This window comes from Mycteria americana, chromosome Z (assembly GCF_035582795.1).
Source record: "Mycteria americana isolate JAX WOST 10 ecotype Jacksonville Zoo and Gardens chromosome Z, USCA_MyAme_1.0, whole genome shotgun sequence".
Classification (NCBI taxonomy): Eukaryota; Metazoa; Chordata; class Aves; order Ciconiiformes; family Ciconiidae; genus Mycteria; species Mycteria americana.
In genome coordinates this window covers 61,193,698-61,212,758 of record NC_134396.1, presented here as the reverse complement: position 1 = coordinate 61,212,758, position 19,061 = coordinate 61,193,698, and the positions used below count along the sequence as shown (strand labels likewise).

The following is a 19,061-nucleotide window of genomic DNA, read 5'->3' as shown; positions in this document are numbered from 1 at the left end:
CGCAGGCCACCAGAGAAATGGCACTATTTCAGTTTAAAGTGCAAGGATGGGACCTGTCAATACAATAGGTGTGATCAGAGATTTACACATCCTGGCCAGCTACTGTCATCACTCTTAAAAGGTGACCCTTAGGTAGGTTACAATCAACCCTAAGAAAATGAGGCTGCTTTAAGTAGTTGTCTAAATGTGGATTTACAGGATTATTTCTAGGTGCTCGCATCTAAAATCGTAGTCAGAGTTTTGAAAGGGGATGCTCGGCTGTCCTCACTTTGGGACGGGGGCTGGTGACACGTGCAGCCGGCGGCCGCCCCTCACCGGCGCCCTGTGACCCGCGAATCAAGCACCTCCGATATACGCAAGTATCTGCGTTTGCAGATACCGGGTTAATGTTTTAACCTCTTCTTGACATGTCCCCTGCCCTTTTGAGTCACAGGACCTTTCTTCTCCCTCCCTTTCTGCTAATTGTTCCAGTTGTCAGTTAGCAATAACGGCTATTGGTGTTGCACTGCTTGCTCAGCAGTGCAATTTCCTTTCGGCTCTCTTTTCAAGGAAGTGAAACCACTGCGATGTATTTTTGCATTCTGAGGTGCCAAAGCAAAATGAAGCACTGCAGGCAGGAGAGAAAGGTAGCTGAGAAGAGCCGCTGTTACGGTGAGGGGGAAAAACCCACGTTCACTCTGTGATAGCTTCTGACAGTGTTTCCAAGTGCATGATAAAGTGTGCGCTGGATTTAGCGGAGTAAACAAGCCTCAGGCCAGTCTTCACCTCGAGTATTTTGTCTCTTTTTCTGCTGTCAGCACTAACAGTTGCAATTCCATTTGATGAACAAGTAAGTAATAGTTTTACTATTTTTTAAGGAAGTATGTATGTTTGGTCTGAAGGAGCTCTATAATCTTACTGCTTTAAACTCAGTTTTACTTAAGCAATTGACTGTGAAATACATTTTAGGTCTTTCTGCCATCAGTAATGAGGAAAAATTCTGATTATAAAATACAAACAGTTTGCAAGTTCCTTTTTGGATTGACTGAAATACTGAAGTATGAAATTTACGTATTTAGGAATTAAATTAGAACCCATGTAATAACACAGGGAAAATGAAGCTGACTTCCATATTGCAAAGTAGATATAAAATAGGCCGTGCTGGGTAGTCACAAAACGTGGGCAGTTTTTGGAGAAATGCCATTAAGAGTTTAATGCCTCTTGTAAGTGAGCAATTCCTGTTTTGCTTAGCAATGGTAGTTACATGTCAAGCTCACTTTGTCAAATGTTAAATTACATAATGTAAGGGTTTTTTTGTTGAAAAAATGTAAAATTTTTAGAAAACTGCCATGTTTTCAGTTTCTTGAAATCGATACTTTGCAGGTTGTTATGTGTAAATTGTTAGAACCATACCTGACTGTTTGTGCGACTTGCTGGAGGCAGGTTGTACGTATTCCTGTTCAATTACAGTGGAGCATTCTGTGTGATATAGTTAGCATTTTATAAGAAGTCCTACAGCATCCTGTGAAAGAACATTTTAAAATACATATATATTGTATTGTGGGGGGGTTTCTCTGCAAATTTATGGAATATATTTTGAAACAGTGGCTGCTATTAGTACAAACATCTATATATCTTTGTGGAGTGTCAGAAAGAAGACATGACATCATGAGCAATTAGTAAATTGGAAGGCTTTAAGAAATAAAAGTTATGAAAGAACAACCGATATTCCTGTTTTGGAGGAAAAAAGCTACCGTTCATCTGTAGATCTTTGTAAAGCACTGGCTGTTGAGTTCTAGTACCTGACCACCCTTTGAAATACTTTGATTAGTTTCTTTGAATAATAACAATTGCATTTTTATATTTAAAAACACAAAATGTGAATCAAATATTTTCAGTTCAGATTGACTGCTTAGCATCTTTAACGTCTTCCTGTATCTTTGTGGTTAAGAAACATGTCTGTCTTGTGATCTTCAGTGCTTTGCCCAAGATAGTTAACAATGGGTTCTTTGGTTTTTGAGTGTCCTCATGTAGTAAAGATTTCAAAAAATGCACTCAAACGCTTCATGCTTCAAAACAAAATACAGGTATGCACTGAAAGCCTTAAGAAACAAACTTGCTTGAAAGTTTCTGAGATAACAAAAAAGGAGCTTGTTACTAAGTTTCTCAAAGGTACTGTTGAGGAAAAAAATACAGATTTGTGTCTCACATGTCCTGAAGGACAAGTTCCTTCTATTTGCTGGAACCCCAGAGGCACCGTGCCTCTGAACACACCCAGCTGCCCAAATACAAACAGTTAAGAGGAAACCTTTTCCAAATTCATGGATTTATGGTTTGGCATCTGCAGAGTTTATGTTTTCATTTAAAAAAAAAAAAAAGTTTCCAGGCCCTATGTTTGCAAAGCAAACCTTCCATATGTGAAGTAAATGTAAACAGATGAAGCTTTCCTTCAGCCTGTCTGAGACTCCAGGAAAGCTGCAGCTTAAAGGCAGCCGTCCTCCAGACTGTTCAACCTGGAAATATGAATTTACGTGTACTTAGTGGAGAAGGTGCTGCAAACAATTGTGCTGTAAATAATTGTGACTGACAACAGAACATGAGCAGCAACATTTCACAAAACAAGTCTCTGAAAGAATGTTTGGGGTATTTAAGTGTTTGAAGAAATTACAAACCAGTCATTGGGTATGTTGGTGCAAGCAAGCACAGTTTTGGAGTGGAAATCTGTTCTAGGATCTTCTTTATTGGTCACAAAAGGATTTCTTTATAAGGTTATGCTAGCAAGTGTTATGGCAATACCTAGACTGTTCATTTTTGGCTATTTCTGCATTAAGTATAGGATAGAAGCGTTAATCTATAGTTGCTTTCTTTCTGAAAACTAGCATCTTGAGATTGCACCCAGAGAATCTCAGTACTGTTGGCTGACAAAGGATTTTTGTGTATATAAAAGATACATTACATGTGTGGGATCTGAGTTCACTGGTCATGTAAAATCCTAAACAGGAAAAAGTTTTACAATAGTCAACTCACTGAATTACTATCTTTAATTGAGTAGCAGTGATAATTGTCATGACATTGGGATAGTCATGGTTTCAGATTTCATTCTGAGTATGGGAATCAGATCAGACTTACGACTCATCTGACCAAACAGGGCAGGTTTATTGTGTCAATTTGAAATCCCATCAATCCATATATAGAGAGATATTTTAAACCATTTTTAAGCAAGTTCTATCTCATTTTGTGTTTTCTCAAAACTGAAACAGTCTAAAAGAATGTAAACCTAAAGACAAGAGAGTTTTAGGGAGTGAAAAGATGGGTTTTTCAGCAACTACATACATACGTTTGCATTATTTTTGTGACAGTTAGTAGGACTAACATGAATGGGTAGACGTGGAAATATTCCTCAACTTACTGTCCAGAGTATGTCTGTTATGAAGTATTGACTGCATACTTTTTTTTCCCCCCAGTGGCCACAGATGTCTTCAACTCCAAAAGTCTGGCCATTCAGGCCCAGAAGAAGATCCTTGGAAAAATGGTGTCCAAATCAATAGCAACTACTTTGATCGATGATACAAGTAGTGATGTTTTAGATGAGCTCTACAGAGTGACAAAGGAATATACGCAAAATAAAAAGGAAGCAGAGAAGATCATCAAAAACCTCATTAAAATAGTCCTCAAATTGGCAATTCTCTACAGGAACAACCAATTTAATCAGGATGAAATAGCGTTGATGGAGAAATTCAAGAAGAAAGTTCATCAGCTAGCGAAGACCGTGGTCAGTTTCCATCAGGTGGATTATACCTTTGACAGGAATTTTTTGTCCAAACTGTTAAACGATTGTAGAGAGCTACTTCATGAAATCATTCAGCGTCACCTAACTGCAAAGTCACATGGACGTGTCAACAATGTGTTTGATCACTTCTCTGATTGTGAATTTTTGGCTGCCTTGTACAATCCCTTTGGACCTTATAAACTGCATTTGCAGAAACTTTGTGATGGTGTCAACAAGATGCTAGATGAGGGGAACATATAAGTACTTGTATTAAAGTTGACTGCCTGTGCATTATTTGTAGATGGAACACTGTTGCTTTATGAAGGAATAAGGGAGCATGCAAAAAGGTTTTTTTACATTATGACAAATATTTCCAAAATATCTTTATTAGGTTGATTGCATATTATGAGCTATCTGTTGCTATTCACAGTCCATATGGAAGAAAGACTGCACATGACATTTTTTACTGTGCTTTGCCCACGGAAACAGCTGGATAAAGACAATAAAACAGAACAGTCCAAGTAGAGTAAGAGTCTTGCAAGCTAGATATACAAAACAAAGTAAATGCTGTCAGACAATCCAAATCTTTCATACATTTACAGAATTATTTCTAAACTACCGGAGTCCAGTAATGTTAGTAACAGGCTACCATGGTGATGGTACACTCCATATTTTTTTAAGTCATTTATATATATACAAAATATATATTTGATTCATTTATAGTCTTTTATGCTCTCTGCACAGATCACAGCTTCCTAGTGTTGCCCTTATGAAGCATTCAGTTTTAAATAATAACAGTGATGCTGTCATGTGGAGTCTTAACGGGCTTGTTCAGCTCAGTGGTGAAAACTTCCTGTCTGCAAGGCTACCAAGTATAGATCCTTATAGACCTGCACAGATGCTTGCTTCCTTTGATTATATGGGGATTATTTGAGGAATAAGCTACAGTAAAATAGCCTAACTGGGGAAAAGTATTCCCTAGAAAACACTTGCAGTACATAATTTTAACTCTGCCTATGATAAGGTAAAACACAGTGACTTACTTTTGCAATTCCTTAAGATATTTAGAATCCTGCTAATAGGTCATAATTCTTTTTGAAAAGGTGTGAGTCAGTATATTTTATACACTAGGCTGATGTGTATGATGATGTGAATTCAGAAAACTTAAATCATCTGAAAATAAATTCCAAGCCAATTTGCTTTGTGTACAATGAAACTAGAAAGCCAAATTAGTTTTATCATTGCATTATCTACGATTTAACTAATGGAAAAATGGTATCTTGAATAATTTTTTTTTTCTTCTTTTCTCCCCTCCTACCCTTCATCCTTCTTTTTCTCCCTCAGCTTCTCCCTGCCTTGCTCTTTGGGGATAAAAAAATGTGACTTTCTAAACACTGTAATGTACTTAAAAGCATGAAGTTAATACATTTCAAACACCTGAAGACTATTTGTTAGGAAGCATATAAAGAATTTGCTGTTTATTTAATTGCCAGTGTTTTTGCTGTTTGCTGTGTCCTTTTGTTTAATGAGTAAACCAAAGAATATTTGCACTCTGAACTTTTCATGCCTTTTTTTTCCCCTTGTTGCATTTTAAATTATAAAGAGGAAACCTGGCCTGTGCCAGCAACAAAAGCATCACAGCCTCTGACACATGGCTTCAGCATTACTTGTGATTTTTTAAGAGAGAAAATTCACTCTTATTCATGTTTGTTTGGTCACTAGGCTCTGAATATTCCCAGAAAGGTGACAGAAATGTGCCAGAGAAATGTGTGTTCAAAGTGTGAACTCATTTTATACAAGCCACTAGCATCTAGCAGAGACAGGAGATTAATATACTACTAGGCTGGAACAATTAGGAACTGATGTAAGGATAGTGCAGCAGAATTTGCCAAGAAATAGATTATTAGCTTGACATCTGAAGGAATATCATTTAACATCCCTTCTCATGTTTTACTTAAACAGTAAATACATTGCACTTTTGTCCATCAGAAGTCACGTACAGGAATGCAACATCATGCGTAAAATCCCACAAATTGTAAAAAGTTTAGTTTCTGATGTATTTGCTCCACCTTTTTCTTTTCTTTTCCCACCTAGAAGGAGAAAGGTATTTGTTTTCTTTCCCAATTCTTCTCTCTGAGGTGAGAATAGAAAGGAAATTGACTTCTAGAAATTGAAACTGTTTTCTTTACAAATCCTATTTCTAAATCATGTTCTGATTCTCCAAAATAGCATAGTTTATAATGAACAATAAGTTACTGAAATGAGGACAGGACAGTACCTTGTTTAGAACCAGGCACAATATACGCACGTGCTGTGTAAACCACAGAAGATTTTCTTCAGCCATGACCCAGAATATTTTGACTGCTCAAATTTGAATTTTCTCTGGGACAAAAATTGCTTAAATGGTCTTTGTACATTGTTAACGAACACCTACTTACATGTATATGAGCCATATTGTAGTCAAACTATGTATATTTTCAGTAACATAGTAACTTCTTACTCAGTTGCATTATCTGGCCATATACTTTTTAGAAAAAGTGAAAATAGCTCATGGAGATTTGATTATAAGCATAAAAACTTGATAACTAGGAGAAGCTATATTTAGCTCACAATCTAGTTACATTCTTCTGAGATGCTGCAACAATAGTTCTTGTCTGGCATTCATTTTCAATTACAAAGAAGTGACTTCTGTAATGATGAAAGAAAACAATTGTATTGGATTTCCAAAGACCTCCCTTTATAAATAACACAACATAGCACTCAAGCCTGTATAATTTTGCAGTTAATTTATTTTTCCTGCAGCATACATAAATAGTGGCTTTAATTATCAAAATTCAGAAATAAATTTATAGCATTCTTCCTTGCAATACACTTGTTGTCGTATTAAAGCATCGACCTTCTAGCAGAAACTTGACATAGTCAAGAGTTTAAAAAAGGTTACAGTAGTACTGTTTAATTACAGGTAGGATAATGCCATTATTCTGTGCTGTAAAACTGATGCAACACTGTGTTTTAATAGGGTAAAAATTATTAATATATTGCAATCCAATCATCATGGATTCATTTTACAATAGGCTTTTAGATCTCAGTACCTTAGGTTTTTCATATGTAACATCTTTTTAATGTTTAGTTAATATGTAGTGCCTAAGGCCATCCCAATGTATGTTGGTGAAGTTGTGGAACTTAAAACTAATGTTACAGCCTTCTGGAGAAGTTGAAAAAGTGGTAAGTCAGACCTTGGATACCTTTTGCAAGGCACATCAAACAACTGTGATCTCAGCCATACAAAGAAAACAAGATATAGGAATGTTATCAAGGCCATTTTGTGTGTGCCACCTTAAAAGGGATTCACTAGAACTTTTGGCAACCCCTTTATTATGTTTGTAGGCATTTGTGTGTACGCATAGACAAACAAAAAGACACAATTGGGTAAGTCACAAGCTTTATTCTTGTCCTTAAGCTCTCTTGAGATTTATCACCATTTAGAAGGTACAGAGATTATCAGGAGTCTGGAAGCTTTCAGCAACTGGTGTGGGTTGTTTTTTTTTCTTTAGGAAAATACCAAATCATGTCTCTTCTAAAAAAAGATTCAACCCCACCCATAAAGCAAATTCCTGTAAAATAAAGGAATGAGGAGATGGCCAATTGCTTGCTCACATCTCTCCCCAAAGAGATTGCATTGTCCCAAGGAAGTAGCAAACTGGTTTTGATGCCAGTTGGCTTCAGTTGCTTTCCAGCCCCTTGTTGTAGCTGTAACAGCTATAATGTGACTATTTAAAGGTAAACTGGCAGTCTGCATGTAACTTTTCAAAGGACCAGAACATGCTTGTTTTCATGGTCTAGCAGAGAGGAATCCACACGACTCGTAAGTCCATCATTGCAAAGATGGCAGTGTTATGAGGAGGATGGATAAGTTGCACACTGTAGTGGCTCAGATGATCTCTCTATGATGAGTGTTCACCATCTGATGACCTGCTACCGCAGCTTTCCTCTGGCCTTACATGCTTTTCCTGCCTTTCTGAGCAGCAGAACTACTCTTCAGACAGGTCTATTCCCTACCTATTGTTTTTGCCCCAGGATTATATTACGTTGTGTATGCATCTAAAGAGAGCAGTAGATTAAATATGTTACCCACTTAATGAAAAAAACAGAGCTAAAACACAGTTTCCTGGTTTTTTTGCAAGGTAATTTGAAATCTGAAAGAATTATCTACATCTTGATTTAGTTGTTAATACTGTTTTGGATATAATCTATACCCTCATCAGTATAGTAAGCATTTAGCTATGATTTCAGTACATGTACTTCTGAGCCTTTTTTTTTAAAAAAAAAAGTAGTGCTTTTGAATGCATTACAGAGGGTATACTTTAGCATGAACATGAAATGAAGATTCCCATTTGCATAACCATTTGCAGAGAAACCTTCTTGTTACAACTGTTTTTCATTGAGATTTGGGCAGGTCAGCCAACATTCTTGGTTAAGTGGCAAACATCTGTGCTCTGGGTAAAACAACTGTCAAAGGAGACTATAGTTGTCCAGAAAAGTTCCATAATATCTTATTTTTATGATTTGCACATAAACGAAACTTCTTTTGGGAAAGTTTCCTATCTGTCTTAAAAAAAAAATTGCTACCCAAAACCATGCTGTGGCTACTACTCAGAAAGACTAAGTAATGTAGGCGTTATTTCCAATTTGTTAAAAAAACCCTTGCATTTGTTCTTACACAGAAAGAGGTTCTAAAAAACTAATCCATACTAAATTGCTTATCTATTAGTGCTGAAGTCTGGATACTGCAGCTGAAACTATACTGCAACTTTGTCATTCATATCCATAGTATTATATATTTTAGGTTACCATGTAATTTATTTTCCCTCTATTAGAATAAAAGAGTAGTAGCTCCTTACAGGCTATGTCCAAGAGCTCTCTCTGTTACAGTAGTGCTTGGTCTATATCACAATCAAGATTTCTTAATGTTTAAACAACAAATTGCTGAAGTGACCTATCTTTTCTTAGTACTCAGTTTTAATATTTAGAGTTTCCAATTTTAAGCTGATATTTATGGATAGGACATTCCTGAATCAATGCTACTTTTTCTTGTAAGTTTGGGAAATACATGAACTGAAGTGTATCTTCTAACAATCTGTAAATTTCTACTTGCTATCACTCCACCAGTTTCTGGAGAAACATCCTTTACGGCATTTCTTTCTATTACGGAGCAAACTGAAAAGAGGCAGCTCATAGCTTTGGGATATCCCGTAATTACACAGTATCAAGCAAAGCAGCAGACTATAACGATTAAGAATAATGGAATTAAGGAGGTACGTTATTTGCCCAACTTTCCCAAGCAACCGAAACCTATTTGCTATTTGTTGTTCTCCCCTGTGGGAAAGTCTCAGTGCGGTAGGTGGAGGAGAAAGGTGGAGCTTCCTACAGTTACTGTGATTTAGATATAAATTACTTTTACCATCACATGTAAGACCTTCCACTTTCTACTCTAAAAATCTTAACACTGGATTTTAAAATTGTGCTTCCCATTGGCTTCATGACGAATTAATTCCTACTTCAGTTTGTATTAAATATTTGGGTTTTAAATGTGCTTTTATTAATGCACACAAACATGGGCTGAAACAAAATATGTCAGCCTTGTGCATCATATCTTTCTTCCTAGATACCCTGTTTTTTCTTCAGTCAGTAGGTGTTTCGTGTGCTATAAAGAAACTTCTTGGTGGATATATAATTCTGAAGATTTTGATAAATGCAGGTTGTTCCAAGAGAAAATTGTTGGCTTTTCACCCACTTGTTCTCCAGTTCCTGCTGGCAGCTTTTCAGAGTATCAGCCCCACTAGTCTTTAAACATGGCAATTTAGAGCTCATTTGCAACATGCTTTGTGGGACATTTTGAATTGTGTTTTTCAGAATTAATTTATCTTTGATTGTTCTGGCCAAGCCACAGATAATAATGGATGAAAAATATTGTTACATTTGTGTGAGGTTTTTTTAATACAGAGAGTATGATGGTGTAGATGGAATAAATCAGCCCAAGCAGGGCCCATATAGCACCAACTCTCCTTTTCTTGCATGGGAATGGCAACGCACCAGTTCTACTCCATCATGGAACACTGTTGAAAAATTATGTGGCTTTCTTGAGCAGAATTTAGTCTCCTTGCATTTGAGGAATCTATTTCAGTAGCTGGGCTTAGCTTGGATCCTGAGGGAAAAGTCCCCTGGCTGTTGACAGACTACTATTAATTAAGGGTTCCTGTGACAGGAAAGGACAGCCTTTCCCCGTTCTAGAAGTATTAGCTGATGCTTTCAGTTTACTTCACTGACTGGACTTGAGGTACTGTGGTTTTTTGCTTTGTTTGTGGTGTTCAGTTTTATTTTGTGAAGAGTCAAGACCTACAACTGTGTATCATCTGCTAGGCCTGCTAAGAGATTGCAGAAGTAAAACAGACTGAGGCAGTGCTTTGAGCCAGGGTGGGAATAAGTGCATTGGTCCCGGGACATAACATGACATCAGCTGTTACTTTCAAGAAAGCTGGTTCTGTATCTCAAGGATCTTCATAATTCAGCAACAGAAAAAATGACCTAATCCTTTGAACTAAAGTGAGTCTCTTTGCCCAGCTGAAAAGCTATCTCAGTTATAGGCTGCTTAACTTGATTTCAATGGTATGGACACTCCCAAAGGTACATTTGCTGTGCCATCATTCAAGAAACTATTAGGGAAAAGTGGAAAGGAAAGCTCAGCGCTTTTCTGCGAGAAGACAAAGATCTCATTAAGTTTCCTTTGCCATCTTCACTCTGATAAGGTCTACTGCCTACCATAAGCACAGGCATTTGACTTTGGCTAAGTAAGACACTATGTGTAAGCTTATAGTTCCAGTATCCTATGACACTGCAATCTACAGTTTACCCCAAAACTAGGAACTGAGAAGCTCATGCTACAAAATATGGAAACAGGGAAGGAGGCCCTTTACAAAACAGTATCAATGAAAACTAGTCTTTGCTACAGTTTGGAGCTAGGAGAACCTTGGCTGGGGAATTCAGACTTCCCACCTCATTCCTGATGAGCAAAGCAAGTGCTGAAGCAGAGTGCAAGCTACTAAAGAAAAAGGTGTTTATGTTGTCACTTAGTTGACTGGCTGTTCTATCCATCTTTCTTCTCAGTTAGTGGGCTATTCCACACTTCATGTATTCTTGACTAAAATTGCTGGAGGCTGGGGAGGAATTCTTACCACAAAATATAGTCAATCTGAACCTGTGGTGTTTGGCTTTCATTTGCAGTTTTGTGGTGGTTGGGATCAAAGCTGGCAGTGGGTATTTCTGAGAGACAGCTGGAAGTCTGCTGTTTATCTGGGGGGAATGAATATACGTGTGCTGCTGTGCACAGAGAAAGCTTCTGTAACAACACTGGATAAAGAACTCTAGAAAGTACTTGGTGGCAGCTTGAGAGAAGAGGCCATTTTAGGAGGCACAGTTTAAAAGTATCTTATCTTTTGTGCACATTTGCTGTTTATTTAAGGAGCTGCCTGGATTAATTCCAAGAGCAGAACCTCTTGGATTTTTTGGCTGTTCTAAAGCTCAATATGGCCCTTAACTCAGGAAGCAACTGCACTGAATCAGTTTTCACAGGAGGCATTTCAAGTCTTCCATCTATTCAGTTAAGATTCGGCTCATTTGTAGATTCTATTTACCCGTAACTTGGTAGTAGTGCCAATACGCATCTGATTTCCACAGAATGCGACATATGGTTATTTGCTAGTCTTTTTACCTCTTATTTTAGTCCATGTGGTTTTTACTCTCCTTTTTTTTGCCTTCAAGGAGACCAAGTGAATGGATTTTTCATGAAGAATAAATTAGGATGAAATGGAGTGGTTGTGTTACAGGAGCAATACCATAACCTTTTGCTGGCACCTCCATAACGTCTCTCCACAGGATGTATTTTCAAAGCTGTAGATGTGCACAAGCAACTAGTTTCTGCTTGATGAGTTTGTTCTATTAATGTGTTATTACATACCAGCTCAGCAGCCCACCAAGCCCTGACTGACCCAGGGCTTCAGTCTCCCTTAAACCACGAGTCTCTGAAGAAATCAAATGGAGAGCTTCCATAGCGCTCTGCTTGTGCACCCAGCATGGATTCTCCACTTAATTGAGTGGTATGTGCAACAAATGCCAAAATTAATGTTTCTTGCCAAAACAGGGACGTAAGACCTCCTGTGATGTGGGTTGTTGACAAGAGCTAGAAAAATGTTTGCATTTACATTTGCAGTTGGTTCATAAGAATATATCCAACCTTTAACTATACAGTAAGCTGCTCCTCACCATCATATCAGGAAAGCTGCCTTTTCAGGTTCTGAGGGTGACAAACAATGGATTCAATAGCAAGAAAAACCCCACTTACTAACTGCTGTAGGCTCACAGAAAAATAAAAGAACACAAGAGAATGCAAGTTAGAATGGAAATAATACTATTTGCTGTTCCTGCAGATGAAAGGAATCAACAGAAACACTATATGCTAGCTATGAAGAATTCCTCAATGGGGGTTTCTATCACATAAAATTGTATACCTAATCAAAATAAGTATTGTCTAAACACTTCTACTGAGAGAGTAATTAGTAGGGTGAGCTGGGCCAGGTAGTTGGTTTATATATGAACATTTGTGACCAGCTCAGGACTGAGACCTCTCAATGACCTCTCAGCACTGGCAGCCAGAGGGTGGCTGCAGAGAGAGCGAGGAAATGGGGACGATGACCTGGCTGCAAGTGAGGCCTCTTTGGTCACAGCAGAAAACATCTGCCTTCAAAACCCTGGGGACTTCTACAGCACTAAGGCTGTGGGAAGGTACCATCTGTTGTAGGACATGCTTTTGTAGTGTTCAGTGAAGGGTGCCACAGTTTTTAACATGGATTCAACATCTAGCTGTTGGTCATGGCAACAAACATCTGGTTGCTCCCTTCACTCACATTTGTAGAGAAATCTTTGTTACCAGTGAATAGGCCTCTACAAATCTCCATGAGCAAAGCCATTCAGAAAGCAAATAAAGTACTTGAAAATGAGCCTTATGATCCAAACAGTTCTTTTAGAAATATTAAAAAATACAGAGTAAAAGCAAGTCAGTCAATTCTTTTATGCCCCCTGAGTAAAAGGTTCAAAGATGCTCATCATCTACAGCAGCAGATGGTAGAAAACATTCTCAATGGGATTAAGACTCCTACGGTATCCACAACACATGCAACCCCAAGTTTATAAAAGAGACAAAGCCAAAAAAACCCCAATTATCTAACCTATTAGTCAAAAGAATGACTTTAGAACACACACCAAATTTGTTTTGGTGCACAACATGAATTCACTGTTTATAAAAGAACTTACCTGCTCTAGGCATTGAAGTGTAACAGAAAAAAGCATAATCATACTGAGTATTACAGGGTACTGCTTGGGGGTTTTGGCAAATTTGTCCTGGTGTAAAAAGCCTGCTATGTCAGTAAAAGAGTTAATGATAAATATATGTTAGTTCACACTGCTCACTAAGAGACAAAATAAAGTAGATTTGGTCTTCCTTTTTGACTCACTTATTTCGTTACCAGTTTCAACCAGTTTGAACCCTGTCCAGCTGAGTTTGGAATCTGGATATCCTGCTATTAATCTCCCACTATGGCTCACTCATTCAAAACTCAGTTTGACACCTGCTATTGATTTGTGGCTTGACACCTACTCCATTCAAGTTTGCACCTAACGTCACCCCGCTTTGGTTAACAGCGTAGTGTTTTGCCCTCATACCTTGTTTCAGACTGATGCAAGTATTTTCTGGAACAAATCACTTCCGACTGTTAAGGGAACCCATCAAACCCCTTTCCATTCTGACTTGTTCTGTGTATTTTGGATCTTTTTAATACAAACAGTTTCACTTTAAAAACATAAAGTGATGTACTTTCACTCTAGTGCACTTTCTGCTACGTCTTCCAGAAAAAAAAAGTGTTGAGGAAACTCCAGTTTTATTGTTTTGAAGTGTGAGCTCTTTGCTGAGTCTAATCCCAGTCTATGCACCAAAATGAGGAAGCTATAAAAGGTCCTGACTTGTTAACAAGGCCTCTTTGTTAGCTACCTGAAGAACAGATTATGCTATAAAAGTACCTCAGAGTCTGATCTTACTTGGGGCATGTAACCACCGGTTTCCAGGCAAATTCAAGAGTAGAGTCCTTTCCTTGAACAGCCCATCATCTAATGCACACAATCCCCCACCATAACACATTACATCCTAAACTTAAGGGACAGTACACAAACAAGCCCCTAACCCCCCTAATAAACGCGTGGGAGTGAATAAGGGTACATAATGCTCAGCAGATAGCACACTGGCTACACACTGCATCAGTGCAAGGCTCTCTTCTGCGCACTGTACACCGTGTGTACACCATGTGTCACGGTCATGTTGTGGGGCCAGCCAGGCAGCTCTCGCAGCAGCCAGCACTGTTCTTGTCCTGGAGACTTCCTTCTCTTCTCCCAGGTGGGAGCCCAATCCCGCAGTGTAGTAACAATAAACAAAATATTGAATGTTGAGGCTGGTGATGAGCAAACGGTTATGAGCTCAATCCGTTACTTCCTCAGGAGGAGCAATCGTGAACTGACTCACAGCTCTGCTCCCCTGGGGGACACAGCTTCCTCCTGCCGCCGAGTGCAGCGCAGGCAAATCACGATCGGTGATGTCCTCTCTGCAACACACAGCCAGCTGCACCGGGCCTCTCACTGTCGCCCTTCTGTTGAGCTGCATTCAAATGAAATAGGCAAACTTTGGAAGTGTAATTAGTTGTGAGGGTACTTTGTGCTGATTAATACAGCACCAGAATAACACACATCCAGTGCAAGGGGTTGTTTCTGCACACATTCAGCCATTTCCCATACTTAAAACTCGTGATTTTTTGTAGACTATTTATCCGTCCTATGTTCCCTTACCTGCCTCCAGAACACTTTTCTTGTGGTTTACACTGCATAGACGTAATGTGCCTATACAACCAGAAAAATGCCACCATGCCAGTGAATCTATTGGCTGAGTAAAAACAGTGTGCATTAAAAGCAGCGTCCTTTTAACTCAATCTGTGCCTAAGCCTTTTTTAGGTTCGTCGTATAAGAATTTCATTATTTGTGGTGTGGTATCTGTAAATGTAGCTATTTTAGTAAGTTTGACTAGCGCAATGCTCCCTCTAGTGCCCAATCTGTACATTGCAATTACAGTATTTAATTCAATGCAATTTCTCCCTTCAGACTGAACTGTATATAATAAAATCACAGGCAATACATCTCTATGCCTAATACTTCTAAAGGAGTGAATGTTACAGACTACTTGAGGTCAGAAATGCTAATGTCTTCTAGTTTGGAATCTCCAAATAGCTATCACTCAGGTAACTATCACCTCTCTTTAGTGTAGACAGTAAAGCACTAACAGCCAAGGAGATACTCTGCAGCAAAACCAATTTTTCTTTCTACTAGCTCCAGAAATAATCCAAACTTTACAAACTGTACAAGACAGCTTAATCATGAATTAAAGTTCACCTGTGCAGAGGGAGTATATAGATGATTTCCCCAACAAAATAAGGTAGTCAGCTGCTCTGAATGCTAGGCACTTCTTAGACCATTTTCTGTTCCCTAAACACATCCTAGATTTAAGACAGACAATGCAAAGAGGAAGGGAGTTTACAGCTCCCAGAGGCTTAGCCTTATGGTGCTCTCAGTCAGCTGGGAGAGTGAGCAAGTAGGAAGGAATAGCTCCACGAGATCCCTGTCCATAGTTCAGATAAAGTTTGTCATCACCTGAGTTGGGGAGGGTAATACTGGAAAATCCTAAGTAGATCTACTGCTGGGATCCAGAGCAGTGGCCCTCTGAAACTCCAATACAATTACATTCTGAATGACACCGTCTCACACTACACCATGCCTGCAATGATATAATGAATAGTCATGTTCATTCCTACTTAACTCACCAGCTGGTTCCACAAAATAGAATCTTCTCTGCTACTCTTTCTTCTTCACACTGTTCCCCTGCTGCACTGTGGGGTCACTCCCATGGGCTGCAGTTCTTCATGAACTGCTCCAGTGTGGGTCCTCTCCACAGGGTACAGTCCTTCAGGAAAAGAGTGCTCCAGCATGGGTCCCCCATAGGGTCACAGCTCCTACCAGAAAACCTGCTCCTCTGTCAACCTCCATGGGCTGCAGAGGGACAACCTGCATCACCACGGTCTTCTCCATGGGCTGCAGGGGAATCTCTGCTCCAGTGACTGGAGCACCTCCTCCTTCTCCTTCTTCACCGACCTTGGTGTCTGCAGGGCTGTTTCTCTCACACTTGTCTTACTCTTCTCTCCCACAACTGCCGTGCAGTGGTTTTTACACTTTCTTAGATAGGTTCTCACAGAGGCACGGCCATCCCGGCTGCGGGGCTCAGCTCTGCCCTGCAGCAGGCCTGCTGGAGCTGGCTGGAACCAGCTGTGCCCAGCACAGGGCAGCCCCGGCCTCTCCTCAGAGAGGCCCCTGCAGCCCCCTGCCAGCACCTGGGCACAGACACCCAGCACAGCCTTCCACACACGGAGAAGCAAAATACAGGGGGGGAAAAAAGGCAGTATATTTCACATTAGTTGCTCAATCTAAAGAACTCCCACAACCAGGGGAGGCAACGGCTGAAAGCAGTGATTTGGATTGGGAAATAGTAAATAAAGCAAAAAATAACACAACATAAAACGTAAGATTAAAATAAAAAAAGTAAATAAAGATTAACTTCAAACAGAGGTGCAATGTCTATATTGAGGCAGTCTGATCTTGAAATCCACCCTACCCACCTGTGGCCTCTTAGACACCTGCGAAGATGTGCCTTCTGTGAAACTGGACAGACAAGCCCGCCTGTTACAATCCCTGTATTCCACAAGAAGCTCGCCTTGCCTCTAAAGATATGGAAATACAGTGAGCAGGCGGGGCTAGAGGCCGAAAACAACCGCCCCCGCCCCGGGCCGCGCTCCCTCCTCCCCTCAGCCGGCCGCCGCCGGAGCCAGCGCTGCAGCCCCGACTACGATTCCCAGAGGGGGCGGCGGCGATAGCGCATGCGCAGTGTTGGCCCTCGCTCCGCCCCCGCCGCTGCCGCCCTGCACTGCCAGCGGGGGCCGGGCCGGCGGGCAGCGCAGTCGAGCGGAGCGGCATGGCGGCGGGGCTGAGGTTTGACGGGCGGGTGGTGCTGGTGACCGGCGCCGGAGGAGGTGAGCAGTGCCGTCCCGTCGCGGGGTGCGGTGTCGCGGAGGTTTCGTCCCCCGCAGGAGGCGGCTAGGTCTGTGGCGGGGCTTTCCGCGGGAGGCCGGGCGAGGCGGACACCCCGCGGCCCTGACAGGTGCCCCTGTGCCCTCCGGTGGCAGCCGGGGACGTCTGTGAGGGCTTCGCTCGTTAAAAACTTGTTTTTTCCCGCAGAAGAGAGAGGTGTGGCGGCGGGGAGGAGGCGCGGCGCGCCTTGCGCCCGCCGCGGGGCTGCGGGGCAGGCGGACACCCCGCGGCGGCCCTGTCAGGTGCCCGCCCTCGCCCGTCAGGGCCGCCGGGCAGTGCCAAGGCGGTACAGGGGTTACCGCCGTGCTTCCTGCAGGGCTTTGGAGCTACTGCAGTTTGATCTGAGCCCCAGTACTGCTGAAAATTAGCACGTTAGTACTGGTTCCGAATGCGTGCTTTCCGTTCCTTAAATATACGGGAGGAGTAACGCTACTTGACACCACTCAGTAATGGACGTCCTGCTCCACGTACTGTTTTGGTATCCTGATTCCTTCTAGTTTTGCCTTGGACCTAGTGACTGACGCTTGCAACCTGCGTGGTCTGGCAGAGTGTTGTTCCGGCAGGGGTTTGACATGTGCCAGCGCTCCTGCAGAAAACAGCCTCCGACCTGCTGCTGCCTTCCCTGACCTCCTTCTGGGAGGCAGGCTGAAGGCACAGGGGAGAGGGCAGCAGAGGTGGAAGGGTGGGGAGAGGTTTCTTTCAGAGCAGGGCTGGCCTGTGCTGTTGGTGGACTGCGGGCCTGGCCTCTCCAGGGGAGGTGGTTCTCCAGTGGAATGCTTGGTTTTGCCAGGAAATGCTTTTGTATTTGTTGTTGTGGTGTGGGGCTGGTTGGTTGTTGTTTTTTTTTTTTTCTTTTGTTTTTTTGTTTTTTTTCTTGTTCCTCTGAATGCATGCTTTGACCTTTGCCTATTCTGGTACTTCCAGCGAAGATATGAGCTGTGAGTGTGGACGAGAGAGGCGCAAAGTTTGTAGTTGTGATGAGCTGCTAAAAGCAGCTTGTTCTGCCTTCCCACAGTGAAGTTTTGCTCTTTTTTTGTGGAGCTGCATGTAGCCAGACGAGTAATTTTGGGGGCCTAGATTATGTGATGTCTTGTGGAGAGGGACCAAGAATATGAGATTTTGTGGAAAGCTCTGAACAGTCCACTCGCATCACCTGAAGGTGACAAACCTGAGAATAATTGAGGCCAGATTTTTGTATGGTGCTTTTCAGCTTTTACCAGACCTATATTTATGTGTTTCTCTCTATGTAACAAGTCTCACTGAAGAACAGGTTAAGACCTTAGGTAATAGAAAAACAAAGACACTTTGGCAATAACAAAGCTTCTAAAAAGCACTGCATGGAGCAAAAATTGCTTGTCATAAATGCTGTTACAGTGACCCTTGTATTTCTAGTATTAGGGCGCTTGAAAATGGTTTGCTAACAGAGAAAACTGTCCTTGGATGTGTTATTTCACAATAATTTTTTGACAAGTGGTTGATTAAATTTAAGCCAAGATACAAGGAAGCCCTGTTAACTTCAGCTTATTTCTTGTTTTGCTTTTATTTCGTTTACAGCACTGTAGTTAGAGTGTACTGCTAATAGAATTGTGTGTCGACATTGATTTTTGAATTGGATGCCAATGAACAGATCAGAGCTGAGAATTTATCTAAAACATCTGGATCGCTAATTTGTTTTCAAGTGACACCTGTTTTCACATATACAAGCATCTAAAAATACAGTAGTTTCTTTTCACTTCGGGCAAATCCCTTGTGAAGTATTGTTCCTGCATGTCATGCAGCATTGTCCTTGTTTATGCAATTCAAGCTAATTTTTTTTTTTTAAGATTAGTTTTGATTCTTAAGCATTCAGTCCTTGTTTGCCAATTGAGAATACCGGCACATATAACATGGTCTGGGTTTTGTGCACTTCTCAGTTATGTGGTTTTCAAAACAAAAAATAGTTTTCTTGGACTTGGGTTACATCAGGCAGTGAACGTATATGCACCTCACATGTGATACTCTCCATTGCAGAGGCTCAGAGGAGTCT

The 19,061-nt window shown here is 40.8% G+C and overlaps 2 protein-coding genes across 6 annotated transcripts in view; both read left to right on the top strand.

Moving 5' to 3' along the window:
- The window catches only part of TNFAIP8 (TNF alpha induced protein 8), a 65,932-nt gene extending 60,642 nt beyond the window's left edge, over positions 1-5,290 (top strand). For all 5 annotated transcript variants that reach the window (XM_075527427.1, XM_075527428.1, XM_075527430.1 and 2 more), the window contains one exon: positions 3,444-5,290. In XM_075527427.1, coding sequence (XP_075383542.1) covers positions 3,444-4,009 — 566 coding nt within the window. In that variant the 3' untranslated portion in view covers positions 4,010-5,290. The remainder of the gene's footprint in view (positions 1-3,443) is intronic.
- Positions 5,291-16,845: 11,555 nt separating this feature from the next.
- The window catches only part of HSD17B4 (hydroxysteroid 17-beta dehydrogenase 4), a 73,448-nt gene continuing 71,232 nt past the window's right edge, over positions 16,846-19,061 (top strand). The window contains exon 1 of the mRNA XM_075527256.1: positions 16,846-16,977. Coding sequence (XP_075383371.1) covers positions 16,920-16,977 — 58 coding nt within the window. The 5' untranslated portion in view covers positions 16,846-16,919. The remainder of the gene's footprint in view (positions 16,978-19,061) is intronic.